Source organism: Castor canadensis, chromosome 11 (assembly GCF_047511655.1).
Source record: "Castor canadensis chromosome 11, mCasCan1.hap1v2, whole genome shotgun sequence".
NCBI classification, from domain to species: Eukaryota; Metazoa; Chordata; class Mammalia; order Rodentia; family Castoridae; genus Castor; species Castor canadensis.
Window position 1 is genome coordinate 38415071 of NC_133396.1, and position 17852 is coordinate 38432922.

General features: G+C 36.0%; 1 protein-coding gene and 1 pseudogene across 2 annotated transcripts in view; both read right to left on the minus strand.

The window, feature by feature from the left end:
- The window catches only part of Usp32 (ubiquitin specific peptidase 32), a 171594-nt gene that overhangs the window by 48199 nt on the left and 105543 nt on the right, over window positions 1-17852 (minus strand). For both annotated transcript variants that reach the window (XM_074046329.1, XM_074046330.1), the window contains exons 12-15: window positions 9962-10064; window positions 4263-4455; window positions 2563-2738; window positions 1647-1787 (exon numbers count right to left, since the gene is read on the minus strand). In XM_074046329.1, the coding sequence (XP_073902430.1) occupies window positions 1647-1787; window positions 2563-2738; window positions 4263-4455; window positions 9962-10064 (613 nt within the window). The remainder of the gene's footprint in view (window positions 1-1646; window positions 1788-2562; window positions 2739-4262; window positions 4456-9961; window positions 10065-17852) is intronic.
- LOC141414006 (heterogeneous nuclear ribonucleoprotein H3 pseudogene) lies at window positions 10084-16627 on the minus strand (annotated as a pseudogene).

Sequence of the window (17852 nt, forward strand, 5' to 3'; positions counted from 1 at the left end):
TTTAATTTCTGAGATTTTTAAACTAAAATGTTCAACAAACTCATTACCTACATTTCAGCAGACTACTGAAACTGATAAAGTTAAATTCCATAGATTGAAGACTCTCAGGTTCCTAATCCTAAACTCTTCTTCCAAGATTAGAACTCCTTGAGCAGATTTTCTCCCCTTTTATTTAAAAGCATATAACAGGCCTGGTGCGGTAGCTCACACCTTTAATCCTAGAGATCCTAGGCACCGATTGGGAGGATAGAAGTTCAAGGTTTGCCCAGGGAGAAAGTTCATGAGACCCCATCTCCACCCATAAAGGCCTGGTGTGGTAGTGCGCATGTGTCATCCCAGCCACTTCAGAGGAAGAGGAAGGAATATTTTAATGTGAGGCCTGGGAAAAAGTGTGAGACCCTATCAAAACAAACTAAAGCAAAAAGGGGCATGGCTCAAGTAGTAGAGTGCTTGTCTAGCAAGCACAAGGCCCTGAGTTCAATTCCTGGTACCACCAAAAAAACCCAAAACAGAACTCTAATGTGGCAGATAAAATAGTCCCATTTTACAAAGGAGAAAAATAAGATTTAGAAATCTAGAAAATAACATATCACATTATTTCCTCTGCAGTTATGGAAGATTAAAATAGATCAGCAAGGTCCTAGAAATTAAGTGACTAACTCAAGAACTGTTCCACAGTCACTCTGCAAAGAGGTAAAAAAGAATATCCATCCATCCATGGATATTCTTGATGTGATAAACTCTTGTGGCCAACAAGCAGAAACTTTAAATCCTTAAGTCCTATTTAAATACTAAATACATATAATGACTTTAACTCAAAATCAAAATCAAAAGCTTTATAGCAGACTTTTACGCTCTGTAGAAGTTAACTTACCATGTCTCATCTGTAGACTTTCCTGGTATAAGAAAGTTCTAGTTTAGATACTAAAAAAGAATGTTTCTTTCCTTTTTTTTCTCCAAGACAGGGTCTCACTATGTAGCCCAGGCTGGCCTCCAACTTGAGGTACTCCTGCCTTATCCTTCTTTTTTTAACCTCCTGCAGTACTGGGGTTTGAACTCAAAAGCCTCATAATTGTTAGGCAAGTGCTTTACCACTTGAGCCACATGCCCAGCCCTTTTTTGCCTGGATTGGGTCAGCCTGGACTGTGATCCTCCTAAACTACACCTCTCGTGTAGCTGCGATTACAGATATACACTACCACTACCACTTGTTTGTTGAGATAAGGTCTCACTAACTTTTTGCTCAGGATGGCCTTGAATTGCGATCATTGAGATCTCTGCCAAGTAGCTTGCATTACAGGCATGAACCACATTGCCCAGTTTTGCTTTAACCATCTGAGTTCTGGGATTACAAGTGTGTACTATCATGCCCAGCTAATTCCTTAAATTTAGTCCAATGACTGTTCTTTCTGCTTCACATAAGCCACTCAATTCCTTAGGCATATTAATATATCAAATATAGTACGCAATAAATATTAGATGAACGAATGTGAACAAACCTGTAATTATTTGTTTAGTTACTCTGAATAGATTTTGCTACCATTGGGTGAGAACTAATTTGTGGACAGGGAAATTCATACAGAGAAGTAACAAAAGACTCTCTTCTATAACTGTTCCTTATAGAAGGCACTATAAGCTATACTTACAGGTCTAGGAAGGGCCAAGTTTGCTCCATACCAATGATAAAGTGCTCTCCATACAGGTTCTGGGACCATTTCATAATCTCTTCCATGGATCAGCTGGGGAGTTCGTTTTAATCGTCCTCCTTCTAATGTTAATGATGTAGCCTTAGAATGAAATGCAAGTATAGATTTTTAATACTACAAAATCTCTTGTATGCTAACAAACCTAGATATAAAAGAATAATCTTATATATCACTACCCAACAGCTGCATGTTGCTGAAAACTGAATTTTCTTTTCTTTCTCCCTTCCTTATTTGGTGGTGCTGAGGACTGAATCCAGGGTCTTGTGCTCTACCACTGAAGTACATCTCAGCCTGAATTTTTTTACTTTACCGCAGACTGAACTCAGGGCCTTGCACTTGGGAAAACTGAATTTTCTACAAGATTCTGGGAAAAAAAACTTCCATGTACCTGTGAAACAACATTTCACAATAGCTGTCCTAAGAATAGTATTTCCAAGGATCATTATACTACTTCAAATACAAGTATGAAATAATACGTTCACAGAAACGTACTACACAAAGAGACTTCCATCTACAACAGGTTAATTTAAACAAACCACAAAAGCCAGGCATGGGTGGCTCATGCCTGTAATCCTAGCTACTTGGGAGGCTGAGAATAGGAGAATCAGAGTAAAAGGGCAGCCTGTGGAAATCATTTTTGAGACCCCATCCTCAAGACAACCTGAGCAAAATGGATTGGAAGTGTGGCTCAAGTGGAGGACCATCTGCTTTCCAAGTGTGAAGCCCTGAGTTCAAACCCCATTCCCTCACAAAAAAAAAGAACCAAGACATTTTGCTATGTGCTAATAACCTTTAAGGTGAAATTTATTGGCAACATGAAAGAGAATAATTTAAGGTTAGCTGTCAAATTACTTACCTTTACTGGTTCGTGAGTTACTAGTGGCTGGTTATCAATAGCTCCTGGTTTCTGAGGATTAAAGTGCAACAAAATATTCCCATTTGCTCCCAGCAAACACTGGTTGTTATTGTCAGAACTGTTATGTTGTCGAGCAAAGCACATGTCTGCCCCTGGTGTGGCTGAATACAGGAAGCCTATAAGGAAGAAGAGGATGGAATCTCTTATTTTTTTATTATACATAAATATTCTTGAAGACATAAATTCAAATGTCTGTGTATTGGGTTAATGCTGTCATTGGCATATCAGTACAGTTTTAGGTTCTGATAAATCTGTAGAAGATAGGAAGGACAGATATATTCTCCTCTGGACAATAGGTAGGATAGCATTAAGTAGAATAATAGTTTTCAAAATTTTACCTAATGATTATTTGGCCACTCCTAGGATGAGAATTAACATGTTCCCTGACAGGAAGAAAGAAGTTTTGCTAAGTAGGTGGGCTTTCACGTAGCCTCCCTAAAATTCTTCTACCTGTAAACATATTCCAAATATGTTGGTGAACAATAACAGTAGGAAGTACTAAACTAAAAGGAAGGAGATAAAACAATTCTAACAAAAAAATGCTGTTGCTTAATACATCCACTTAAAAAGAAAATATGATTCTTGAAAATAGGAAAATATGCACAGAAAAAAAGATTCATGATGGCTTAAAATTATAAACCTCATGATATTTAAAAATATTTCAACTCTTTTGATTATAAATTAATCTCAGGTAAATGTTCTAGCTATCAATCACTTCATAATCTTCTACTTGTAGTACTGCTCAGCCTGTGGGCAATAGAATTCTATGGAGAGCATACACCAAACAGAATTTTAGACAGGATTAAGAAATAATCTTGTTTGGGGCTAAGGGTACTGCTCAGTGGTAGAATTCACATATATGACACCCTGCGTTTAATTCCCAGCATCTAAAGAAAAGAATCTTGCTGTCAAACTGATCAGAGTACTTCTAGGACTGCTAAGTGATCTTTGTAATAAGAGAAACAGTGGATTCTACAAAAAGCTTCGAAGGGAAAATGACACCTCTATCAATTTGCTATACCCTCCATATAAAAGGAGAGAAATGTTCAAGTGGAAAGAAAATAACGTAACAATGAGGGTGCTGCTACTTTATTAGCAGAATAATAGGGATCACCTCAATTCGGTTGAATCACAGCAATCCCAAAGCATCTTCCTCAGAAGTATATAACCACTAAGTTTTAGGTAAGTATGAAGGACTGAATGCAATTATGGAAAGCAATATAAGTTTACAGTATATCAACAAATAATTCCCCAAATTTTGGCCTGATGTGTCCACAAAATCAGATATGAGGGTTCATTCAATCCAAGAGAGTTCTGGAGATGGAAAATTTTATTTTCTTAAAATCTGCCTTTACAAATCTATAAATTTATTGACAGAATATATTTAATAGACTTGGAGATATATGGCTCAATTAATAGAAACAGTAAAATATTTTCAGGAGAGATTAATAAAGTATAATACAGAAAAGAGTTTTCATTTGGAAAGTCATTAATATATTCAAGAATTTTATAATTAACCATTTCATTCAAAACTTATTTTTGTGAATGGAAGCCTAATGCCCAATACCCTACACCACACTATTTGCCAGAATAAGCTAAGAACTAACCATGACTAAACATGGGAATTAAGTCATATTTACCGCTGCCTGCGGACTCTGAGGCTTCTGATGCAGTAGAAATGTTGTCTGAAAATTTCTCTTCTGAGGTATTCACATAACTGAGGTTACCTCCAATTCTGTCTTCACTCTGTTCCATAGGATGTACTGCTGTTCCAAATGAAAATTTTCCTCCATTCAAAACAGATGATGGCTCAATTACAACAGGGTTGGCATCCTAAAATCACCAAGTCAGATAAGCAGCAAAATTTAATAATCTGACAAAGATTAGCTTTCAAAAAATGGATATCACAATGATCTATTATTTCATCTCCCTAGGGCTAGCTACAGTCATTTTGAAACATTTTAATATGTAGCCAAATTTTAATCTCTTTAAGGAGGAAAAAGGAGTATGTGTATATATAAACTTGGTAAAATAGATTGGGAAAGACTATAAAGGACTACCACATAATTCATTAATGACTGTATTTTGTTGGATGACTTTTTTATACTGAAGAATAGTATTATTATTAAAGATTAAAAGGTCACTATGAAAATACAAAATATGAAGAAAACAAATATTCTGTGTACTCAGATTTCATCATTTAACAATAACTGTAGTTGATATTTGGATGTGTTTTCTTAATTTTTTGTTGTTATTGTTTTCTGGTAGTACTGGGGTTTGAACTTAGGGCCTTATATTTGCTAGGCAGGCACTCTTATCACTTGAGCCACTCTGCCAGTCCTGTTTTGTGATGGGTATTTTAGAGATAGGATCTTGCACAGTATTTGCTCAGACTGGCTTTGAACCACAATCCTCTGGATCTCTGCCTCTTCAGTAGCTAGAATTATAGGCATGAGTCACAGGTACCTGGTTATGTCTTTCTTTTTTTATGAGACAAGGTCTTACTATGTAGTCCAGGCTGTCCTCAAGATCCTTCTGCCTTAGCTTCCTGAGTGCTGGGATTACATGCATCTGCGACTATGCATGGTCTTTTAATTTCTGTTTTCATTTTTATTTTGAGACAGGGTCACATTATGTAGCCTAGGCTAGCCTCAACCTACTCCTGCCTCAGCCTCCCAAGCGCTGAGATTACAGGTGTATACCACCATACCTGGCTCTGCCCTCTTAATTTTTTGAGACAGGGTCTTGCTATGTAGTCCAGGCTGGCCTTGAACTGGCGATCCATCTGCCTCAGCCTCCCAAGAGCTAAAATTATAAGCAAGTGCTAGCATGCCTGGCTCCTCTTAATTTCGTATGGCTTAAAAAATACATGTATATGTAAAAGATAGAGTAGTACAAAGAGTTAAGGCACTCTTCTAATAACAGGCACTAGAACTGCTTTAAAATTGATTGCTAAAAGATCCAGATTAATAATATTTATCTGGGTTGCAGATCAAAGAGGAGAAAATAGCTAATAAAATGTTGATCAGTTTGTCTATATTGGCTAACATTAGGGAAGTTATAATTGCTCTAAAAGAAACAAGGGCATTAACTAGGCTATTGATATTAGATGTTTCCTTAGGTTTCAGTTAGTTATTTTGCAAACTGTGACCCACATTCATTTGCTCAGTTTTATCTATGACAATTCATGTCAGAGTTTGTTGAACCCCACTGAGTTCTTTTACCCATGCAACTGTCCATCATCTCAGGTGGGATCCTGTTGCACTGGTTAATCTTTTTAGTCTTTCTCTTTCTTTACAACACTAACGATCTATATTCTCATGGCACCTGCCCCTCTCTTTCTCCTCAAGTTTTATTTTTTCTCTGTTAAGCATCAGAGGAACTTGTTTTGCTTTTATTGACTTCTGGGTCTGTTTTCAGAAAGATGAATTTCTAAATAGGGAAAGTTTCACCCATTATCAAAGAAGCAAAGACAAATCAGGATATTGTAATGTTTCAAAAGCAGAAATTGCTAGCTGGTTGGTATGTGAAAGGAAACTAGGTGTTAGGTTGAATCTAATAATTCAACGATGAACGATTGTCATAGATTTTTGGAGGCTGTAGTCTTTGCCTCCAGAGATTACATACTATGCAGTAAGTTTTTAACAAGGCACAGTGAGTAATACCTTTTAGACCTGGACAATATAGGCACTTCTGCTTTCCTGATGCTTCAAACTAGAGCAACTGTCTTGTCATTATCTTCGGTTTCTTTTTTCTATTATAGGAAACTGTTTCTCTCAGTGTCCTAGGTAGGCACTCTACCGCTTGAGCCACGCCTCCAGCCCTACTCTCAGTGTCCTCTACTATTTGAAACTTCTTCTCTCACCTCTACCATAATTTTTATTACTCCTTCTAACCTTTTTGACTTTCAGTGAAATACCTAACCTTTTCTTTTCTAAGACAAACTCACTATGTAGCCCAGGCTGGCCTTGAACTTATGATCCCTCTGCCTGAGCCTATCAAGTGCACTATTACAGGCATACATCACTATGCCTGACTACAGGTAACCTTTTCATTCAACTAATCTTAGCACAATTTTCCTTTTATATGTTTAGCAAACCAATGTTACTACAGAATCTTAGAGGAAGACTCTTTTTGATTGTGTTGTCTGTTTCTGACTTCTGTGGAAAATTTTTTTTTGCCCTGAACATCAAGAGCTCTTGTTTTGTTTTTATTGACTTCTGAACCTGAACCTGAATCTGAACCTGAACTATCCTTAACTATCTTAGCAGCCAGCATTTTCAGGAAGACAGGTTTCTAGACATTTAAAGTTTTGCCCATAGTGAGAAATTTTCTTTACTTTCTGAGTCATCGATTCTTAAATGGGCTATAGGGTACTTTAATAAGAGAATTCTGCTTTGAGAAATTTATGATTCCCTTTGAGTAGTATGAATAAATTTATGTGTTCCACAATACAAGTCAGGATTTGCCTGTTTCTTTATCAATGATACTCTTTCACATGTATGCAAGAAGTCTTAAACAACAGCTATGTAAGATTTTATATTTCAGTAGTCTGAAATGCTGATTTTAGAAAAATGGAAGGCACATGAGGTAATGGAATAAGAACTAAGGCAAGTACTGGTTCTTAGCTCCAGAGTTCTGGATAGGGTAATAATATAACTGACTAATACAAACTGTAGGCAATTATAAAACCTAAAGTAATCTCATAGGCTTCACTGGTAAACTTAGAGAGGTGCTTTAAACTACTTTCTAGCTTTAAAGATACATTACATGACAACTAAACAGTAAAATCTGTACATGAGAAATGGCTGTTCCCTTATAGTTCTCAAACAGGAAGACACATGTAGGATGTGATGATAATAAAAAAGATTTCACCATTCTTTGTCATTTAAATGAGTCCTCATTAAAAGAAAAAAAGTTTGGCTCAATAAGAAGGGAAAAGATTGGAAAGATCCTTATGAGCAAAGAAATAATCAAATATTCGGGTTCAAGTGAATCATAGTAAATTTGGGGTAAACCAATCCAAGAAAGGATGGCTGACTTTCCTGTTCCCTTGGTTTCTGATTTTTTTTTACTTAGGTATTTAGGCATCTGAAATGTACAGCACCCTCACAAGACAATTAATAGTGCACATAAGCAAATATGTTGTTTTGTGAAAATACTAAAGATAAGTGATGCCTTAGGTAGGCAGATGAAGCTATGAATAAAATATCCAACACATTAAAAACACTAATTTTTTAAAAAACATGTACTGTTAAGAAATTCAATCACTAACTAATCACTGCTTCCAGTATCATTACTGTTTTTTTTTTTTTTGGTTTCTATTTGCCAGGCATAAAGCTAGGTGCTTTCCATATACTAACTCATATAATTGTCAGAATGGCCCTATTGACATAGATATTATTAATTCTACTATGCATATATGGAAACTGAGAATATGTAGATTCCCCCTGATAAATTTTTCCCTTATTATACTCCCTGAATCCCTAGGACACTTCTATTTGTTTATAAAGGACATGCTCTACAACTAAGGACCTCTATTATGCTCTTACAGAAAATAAAAAACCAAAGAAAAAAATCAGATTATTCTTTGAGTCTGTACTTGGTATGTCATTAATAACCACCCATTCTAAGGCAATACTAAGAATATAATGTCCACACTGTTTCAAAATAAAGACATACTTTACCAACATTCCCATTTTCTACCACACTAAACATTATCTACCTAAAAGATCTCCAAAGTCATCTGCCTACTTTTGTTCCTTCAGATACCAAACTCCATGATTGTCAATTAACATGTTTTTCGTTTGAAAACACATGGACTAGGGGTACAGCTGAGTTTTGTTTGCAGAAACAAAAACAAAACAAAACACCCTTCCCCCTAAGGAAAAAAAAAAAAAACCCACAAACAAACCTATACACATTTGAGAACACACTGAGGAAGAAAGATAAAGTAGATAATGTAAAAAAAAAAAAATCTATCTACTTGTCATTATTCTGATAGTAAGCAATGACAGAATAGAGGTAAAATATTAATTATTAGAATTTTTATTAGGAATAATTTGGTAAATGAAAGTAAATCTATATACAACTAGCTCTCCATGAATAGAGACATTTTTGATTTCTGTCCTGATTCTTTCCAGTTTTCTAATTCTGAAAAAAACAAAAAAAAGTTTCAAACTGGACTCTAAAATAGTTAGGAATGAGAGAATTTCTTCTTTAACTATTGGGAGCAGTGACAGTTATAAGGACTCTGAGTTTTAACGTTCTTTCTGAAATGAAATTTTTTGGAATGGGAAATTAACACTTCTTTTTTTATTGCCTATTTTCTGTGATGTATTTTTTTAATTTTTAAATATTTTTTATTATTGTTGTACTGTTGTACTGTGACATTTACAAAAGTTCTTACGATATATCATAGTTGAATTTACCCCCTCCATCATTCTCCTTTTCCCTCCTCCTCCATTCCTGGAATAGTTTCAAAAGGTCTCATTTCTCTATTTACATACATGTGTACATGATATTTCCACCATACTGACCCTCCTACACCCTTTCCTTATATCCTCCTCCCACCCACTGGATCAGCCCCCCAGACAAGACCTGCTTTGCCTTCTTACTCTATGTTTTCGAAAGAAATTGACACTTCTTACCCAATAAGTCTTCAGATTTCTTTTTTCTTTTTTTTTGTGGTACTGGGGCTTGAACTCAGGGCCTTCACCTTGAGCCATTCCACCAGCCCTATTTTTTTTGTGAAGGGTTTTTTGATAGGGTCTCATGGAACTATTTGCCTGGGCTGGCTTCAAACGGCAATCCTCCTGATCTCTCTCTCCTGGATAGCTAGGATTACAGGTGTGAGCCACTGGCGCCTGGCTCGTCTTCAGATTTTTAATGGGAAATGTAAACTAATGAAGATCAATGTAAATGCAGTTGAGAGAACACAGACTTTAACATTAGTCCTTAGGTTGGATCTCAAATCTTCTACTCCGAACAAGATATTCAGGTTTGCTTTTCTATCAACACTAAGTTCCTCATAGGAAATATGGGTGTAATATGACCCTTCTCACAGGGATGGAGTGAGCATTAAATGAGATGTGAGGAGCATAATCTATACAGGCACTCCCTATGCCCAGTATTACCTTTCTCACAGGTTGTTGCAAGGGAAGAAATTTATGTGAAAGGGTATGCAGGCCTAGTCCAGGGCAAGTATCATATAAGTATTAATTTCCTTTCTCCTCAAAGCTTTAAGTTGGCACATTTTATTACTGACTAGTAGTCACACAAAGTCTGTTGGAGTTGAAAAAGCTCATGAAAAATGTAGATAAGCAAGAATCAAACTCACGTATTTGACATATTCTTTCCACTGCTGCCACCATTGCATGGAGATGATAAACCAATTGTGTCCTGGCTGCAGACCATACCTGCTTTCTCGTTCTAACCATCCTCTGTACATATAAATGAAATTCAATACATCAAATGAAGCTGTGTAAAACTGAGGACAACACCTGCAACTTATCATTAGAAGTTGTAAAAAGGAAAATCATGAAACAAACACATATACTCAGGAGGGAATGTCAAAATTGTTTCAATTGATAAGCAACTTTAATAGTCATAGGCCACTAATAAATACCAGTTAAAAACAAATCTTGTGGGGGGGGGAGGAGAGGTGGCCCAAACAATGTATACACATGTAAGCAAATGTAAAAATTATTTAAAAAAAAAATCTTGCAATTGCTTTAAGTGGGGTAGGGAAGGGTTGGGGGGAGACGAAAGGCCGATGCAACTAATGTACAATATAAATCTAATTGAATTGTCACTATGAATCCCCCATATATAATAAATATATTCTAATAAAAATTATTTTAAAAATATTATTGAGGAATAGTTTACATAATATGAAATTTACCTGTCGTAAGTATACAATTCAATGACATAAGTAAATCTGTTTATAGATGTGTGCAGCCATTGCCATAATCCAGTTTTAGAACATTGAGAACATTTCAGTCATCCCCAGAAGATCCCCTATGCCCATTTTTAGTTAATTCCTGTTACTACCCTTAATCCCAAGGAACCACTATTTTCTGTAATTTATAGATTTGACATATTCTATTTGAACTATTCATATAAATGGAATGATACAACATATGGTCTTTTACATTTGGCCTTTTCCTTAACATGTTTTTGATGTTCATCTACTCTGTAACAGACATAAGTAGTTTGTGCTTCATTACTGAATAGTATTCCATTGTACTCCACATTTAGAGATGGTATGGTAGTATGCACCTATAGTCCTGGCTACTTGGGCAGCTGAGGCAGGAGGATCATTTGCGCACAAGAATTCAAAGACAATCTTGGCAATACAGCAATATTCTACCTCTCAGAAGAAAAAAAAAAACAAAAGTACCACCACATCTAACAGCTGATGAGCATTTGAAACTGGAAAGCCAACTCCAATTTGACATTTAAGTCAGCAATGTTATGAGTATTCTAGTTTCTCCAAATTGTTGCCAACATTTGTTACTGACAGTCTTTTCTATTATAATCATTCTAATGGGTGCAAAGTGGTATCAAACTGTGATTTCTGGCTGGCTGCTGACGAGGTGATGCATGCCTGTAATCGCAGCTAGTTGGTAGACAGAAATTGGGAGGCTAGCGGTTTGAAGCCAAGCCTGGGCAAAAATGTGAGACTCCATCTCAACAAAAAAGCCAGGCATGGTGGCATTAAATTGTGATCCAAGTTATGCAGGAGGCATAGATAGAAGGATCACAGTCCAAGGCCAGCCCTGGGCAAAAATGTGAGACCATATTAGAAAAACACCCTAGCACTGCACCTCCCCATCCCCAACAAACCAAAACAATATTTTGGAGACAGTCTTGTTTTGTAGCTCAGGCTGACTTTGAATTTTTGATCATCCTGCCCCTTCCAAGTGCTAAGATTATAGCTGTATGCTGCCACACCTGGCTCAAATTGTGCTTTTTTAAAAAAAGTAGTATTTGTTTTTAAGATGAAAACCCTATGACATGAAATTATTTTAAAATATATCTTAAAGTACATAGTGGTATTTAGTACAATGAAAATGTTGTACAACCATAACACTTACTAAATTCCAAACATTTTTATGCACTCCAATCAAACAGTCATACAATTCCCTATTACCTACTTCCCCCAGGCCTTGACATGTATCAGTCTACTTTCTGTACCTATGGATTCACCTATTTTGGATATTTCACACAAATGGAATAACATACAGCCTCTTTTATCTGTCTTCTTTCATTTAGCACGTTTGTGAGGTTTATCCATCCATGTTGTAGCATGTATCAGTACTTCGTTCCTTTTTTTAATTTGGTGGGATAGGTGTTTGAAATCAAGGCTTCCCACTTGTAAAGCAGGTGCTCTACTGCTTGAGCCGCACTTCCTCTTTTTGCTGTGATCATTTTTAGAGATGGGGGGTCTTGCAAATTATTTGCCTGGAGCTGGCCTTACACTGTGATTTTCCTGATCTCTGCCTCCCAAGTGGCTAGGATTACAACTGTGAGCCACCAGTGCTGATGAATACTGCATTCCTTCTTATGGCCCAAAAAATATTTCATAGTATGCATCTACTATTTCTTGTTTTATCTATTCATCTAGGGCATATAGATATTTCATTTTTTTTGGCAACTGTGAATAGTGGCTATGAACACTGTATGCCAGTATTTGAGTAATTATTTTCAATTTCATTGGGTATATACCTAGAAATGGAATTGCTGGGTTACATGGAAAGTCTATGTTGAGGAACCACAAAATTGTATTCCACAGTGGCTATACAATTTTACATTTCTATTTGCAAAATTATAACTATCCTACTAGGTAAGAATTGGAATTTCAATGCAGTTTTAATCTGCATTTCCATAGTAACTAATTATATATCTTTCACATGCTTGATGACCATGCTGTAGAGAAATGAGAATTCAAGTCCATTTTTAGTTCTCTATTTTTTGCTATCGCCCATATTTTCACTTATTACATGAATAACATTTGTAGCAAAAACAAGTAACAAGCTCAACAACTTAATTCACACAGATAGGTTTCACTCTGATCCCTTATCCAATTTGGAAAAAAAAGGCCATATTCATCAAAGGAATAAAATTAAAAAACACTTTTCTTTACTATATATAGTATTTTAACTAAACTCCAAGCTATCAGCTGCAAAATCCAGCTACAGGACTCTTGTTTCAACTGACTCTCACATGACTCTATCTTACATTTTAAATTACATTATATTTAAATATAATTAAATATAAATAAATATATTTAAATATATTAAATTTTAAATTATTGATTTATTTGCTCTCTTGGATAAGAAACTGAAAATTTATCTGTGAGAATTATATCCCACAGTAAATACCTAAATACTCACACTGAATTCTTGTGTCATCATCAAGAAACTTAAGCTACTATAAGACATTTTGAGGTAACTTACAGCTTTCACTTTTTGTTGCTGAGATAGGTTCTCATCATGTAACTCAGGCTGGTCTGGAACTTACTGTGTAGTTCAGCCTAGACTTGAACTTGGGATCCTCCCACCTCAGCCTCTCATGCTTGGTATTATATGTTTCTGCCACCATGCCAGGTACAATTCTCACTGTTTAAAAACAGTCTTAGTACTTTGACAGATACTGACAGGATTCTATTCTAAAATTTTAAAGTTAGAATTTAAACTTCTAACACTTCCATACCTAGGTAACAGAATTATGAATATTCAGAATTCTAGATATCACTTAAATTATCATTTCAGAACTATGCCTGATAAATGACATATGAAAAAGAATAATCAGAATTAGCTGAGTTTATATTCCTGAAGCCACCCAGACTTATGTTTAGGCTTTATATTTACAGTATTATCCAGGAGAAATTAAAGAAAAAAGTTACACAAGTGCTATAGTCACTGGTAGTTATAGATCAATTAGACCCCTACCTCTCCGGGTTTGAAGCTATGAAGTTTCTGAGTCTGCTAGTCTAGTCTCTAGGCCTTGGGCACTCAACGGCCCAGAACATCTACTCCTTGCCTACATTCCAGGCAGAGCAAAAGGACCCCAGCCATCTGATTGTTAACGTTATCAGGCTTGTATGTTCCTCGTGTTGGTTTCAGTACATCCTATATAATCCATCTTTTCTTAACTACCTTGCCCACAGTAACCTCCACTGCCTCCAACACCTATAGCCATAACCACCCAAGCCATCAGGCATATCATATCTTCCTCTAAAATAACTGCTCCCCAGTTCTACTCTTTCAATAGATCCATATCCTGCTAACTATCCATTCCATCTCTGTGATAACCTCCATTCCAGAACATCCCATTCCAAAGCTGCCTCCAGGAACAGAATTCAAGAAGAGTTCAATATATTGATGTTGCATGTTAATTTCATCATTAGACATGACAGCTACTGAATCTGCTTCTCCTGTTGCTCTGCTATCAGCTCCAATATCAATATGAACTCATACTGGATTTAGTGGTGGGAAGAAATTAGCAATGTTAGGTTCAATTGCATGAAAATGCAACCCTCTCATAAGTACAAAATGACCTCTATCAAAATCTAAACTTGCACCCCCAGCTCCACCACACCCATGTTCTTCCATACTTTTTCTATCTTCATTCTGTTACCAAAGCCTTCATTTCCATAGTCATTATTATCATTATAGCTACCATAGTCATCAAAATCTCCACAGCTTCCATATCCAGTTCTAAAATAAATTCTTCTCCCTCCTGTCAGTCTGTCATATAGTTCTGGTTGCTGTCCCAGAAATCTTCTTGGTGATTATAAAATCTGGTTTTACTCCAGCTATTTTTGAAGTTCTCAATATAACTTAAAAGAAATGAACTACTTCTTCTTTACTATAACCAAATGGCAATCCACAAAACTGTACTATCCCATCACTATTATCATTTGGTTTGAACTCAGGGCCACATGCTTGCTAGGCAGGCACTCTATCAATTGAACGACACCTCTAGCTGGATACAGGATTCTTTGTTACAGGTTTGTTTTGTCTTAGTTTGTTTTAATTTTTGCAGCACTTTAAAAATATTCCTCTCAATTCTAGATTCCATGCTTTTTGGGGTTTTTTTTTGATAAAAATGCCACTAATCTTAATCTAAGAATCTTTCATAGGTGACAAGTAGCTTCTATCTTCCTTTCAAAATTCTGTTTTTGAACAATTTTATTATGTGTGTGGGTGTGGATCTCTTTGAGTTTATCATCTTTGAAGTTCAATGAGATTTTTTTAATGTGGAGGTTGATGTCTTGAATGAATTTGGGGAGTTCTTCACATTTATTTCTTCAAATATTATGCCCCTTTCTTTCTTCTCCTTCTGAGATTCTTATGTACACTGAAGTCTTTGTATGTTAAGTCCATCATCTAGAACTACTTCTGAGATCATTTTTTTTCTTCTTTTATTTTTTTGTTTTTCTGAGACAGGGTCTTGCTATGTAGGCTAGGCTGGCCTCAACCTTGACATCCTCTTGCCTCAACCTCCTGAGTACTGAGATTACAGGCATGCACCACCGATACCTGGTCTGACGTAATTTCCATTAATTGCTTTTTAATCTCCAATGTGAGTCACAATTTCCTGTTTTACTCCTTATCTCTTTTTTTTCCTGTTAAAAACTGGATACATTTGACAATATATTTTAGCAACTGTGGGTACTAATAATCATTTGTTTTGTTGAGTTTTCTCTAGAGTTGTATCTTCCAACAGTGTTTAGCAGTGTGACCCTGCTCAGTTTCTTCCTGGCTTTCTTTTTTAATTAACTTTTGTTCTGCTTTGAAGCCTGGCTTTCTTGGAGTAAGCCTTTTGTACTGGTCAACTAATTATTGGCAAAAGGTTGTACAGAAACACCTTAGACCAGGTCCACTTGCACCCTTTGTCCAATGGATCTGTGTGTGGTTTGGAGAATCCATTCAAAGTTCTGGAAGGTTACAAGTTTTTCTTGGCTTTTACTTTCTGCATTTGCAAGGCTTCATAATCAACTAGGAAGCAAAGGTCCTCTTTGGTTTCTCTTAAGCTTATATATAAACTTGAAGATGAAAGCAGCACTGCAGATCATTGGAATATGGGGGAGTTTATTAAGATTCATTATGGTTTTCTTGTTCTCTGGGTCTCTTTGTTAAAATCTTCACTGGTTTGCTGTTATCTCAACCCCCAAGTTAGTGATATAAATCTTTCCTTACTGTCACCATTTTTTTGTGATGGTACTAGGGATTGAACTCAAGGTGTCACACTTGCTGGGCAAGCCCTTTACCACTTGAGTCACACCCTGAGCTCTTTTTGCTTTTAGTTTTTACATAAACTGGTCTCCCACTATGATCCTCCAACTTCCTACTTGAGTAGTTGGGATTATAGGTGTATGCCATCACACCTGGCTTATTTTCTTTTCTTTTATGATAACCTTGCACAGGTATTTATTGGTGTACCATTCCAAATCTAGCCTGGCCACATATAACTATCATGCAGACTTGCTTGATTGAAGTAGCTTGAGGTTTAAGGATCACAGAATTCCATTGCTCTTACCAAGGTTTAATTTTTCTTGACTAAATTCTTCTCAATTTGCTGCATTTCTTTGGTCAATTTCCAGAATCTAAAATAGCTATCTGGTTACCCACTTTACTTACTTACTTAATTTATTTATTGTGGCACTGGGGATTGAACCAGGTCCTGTGCAAGTCTCCCAGGATCTCTCCCCACACCTTTTTAATTTCATTTTGTTTTTGAGGCAGGGTCTCACCATTACCTTTGCTAGTGCTGGCCTCAAACTTATGATCCTCATATCTCCACCTACTGAATAGCTAAGATTACAGGTGTGCACTACCATAAGTGGCACTGTTTGATAATTTTGTTCAGCTGTATTTTTACTTTTGCTTTTTCAGGAAAAAATTGCTGAGCTCTTCTCTCAGCCATTCCAGAAATCATAATATTGAGTTTTAAACAAAGTATTTTAAGTTAGAGCCAAATATTTGTATCACCTCATTGCATATGACATACTTGGCTCCTTTGTTAAAAAATCATCACAGTCAAATAAATTTTTATAAGTAAAAAATGGAAGCAAAACAAAAGAAAGCACAAAATCGCACAAATGAAATGAATCCTTTTGGAACTAATGATTTTAAGTTCAGATTGACTAAAAAATGGAGGAAAGAATATGAAAAGCAGTACATTATGACTGCATTCATGAAAGGGGTCCTAGACTTGATTCTGACACTTACAGATAATTTAGGTAAGGTCATCAACTTTTTTGAATCTCAGTTTTTTTCTTTCTTTGGTTGTACTGGGGTTTGAACTCAGGACCTTGAGCTTGCTAAGCATGAGTTCTACTGCTTGAGCCACTTCAACAGTTGCTGTAGTTATTTTTGAGATAGGGTCTTCTGTTTATGACTAGGAGCGCCTGGTGTACAATCTTCCTATTTATGCTTCCCCTGTATCTGGAATGACAGATGCACCCACACGGCTCAGCTTTTTATTAGTTGAGTTGGGGGTCTCAACTAATTTGCCTGGGCTGGCTGGCTGGAAATCCCCCAATCTTCACCTCCCAAGTAGCAAGGATTACATGCATGAGCCTCGGTTTCCTATTTTGCAAAATGAGATAACACTATAATTTCATCCAGTTATTCTGAGAACTCCACAAGATAATATAAGTAGAAGTATTTGGCAAAGAACAAACTTCTAGAAAAATACAAGAGTTTATTACCATTTAAAAAAATAGGGATACTATTAGTAGTTGCCAAATAAGCCAAGAAATATAAATGAAAGCTACCATAGCAATCTTTCTCTATATGCTGTCATACTGACTTCAGAATATATTGTTATAATATGAAATTGTATTATAGTATTTTAACAGGTTAAAAAAAACGGTTACTGTAGTTACACAGAAGCCTTTAAATATTTCCTAACAATATCTCATTTGTACACATAAGTATGTTTAAACATTTTATTTGTGATAGTTAAAAATAAAGATAACTTTGTCAAGCACATCTGAAATCTCTATATAGGGCTGAGTCTTCTGAGTACAAAAAAGTAAATAGATTTTGTTTTTGTTTAATCTACTTTAAGAATAACAAGTTAGGGCTAGCAGAGTGGCTCAAGTGATAGATAGGCTTAGCAAGCCTAGCAAACATGAGGTCCTGAGTTCAAACCCCCATACCACCAAACAAACAAACAAAAAGAGTAACAAGTTAATAACTCCATTTAAAAACTTC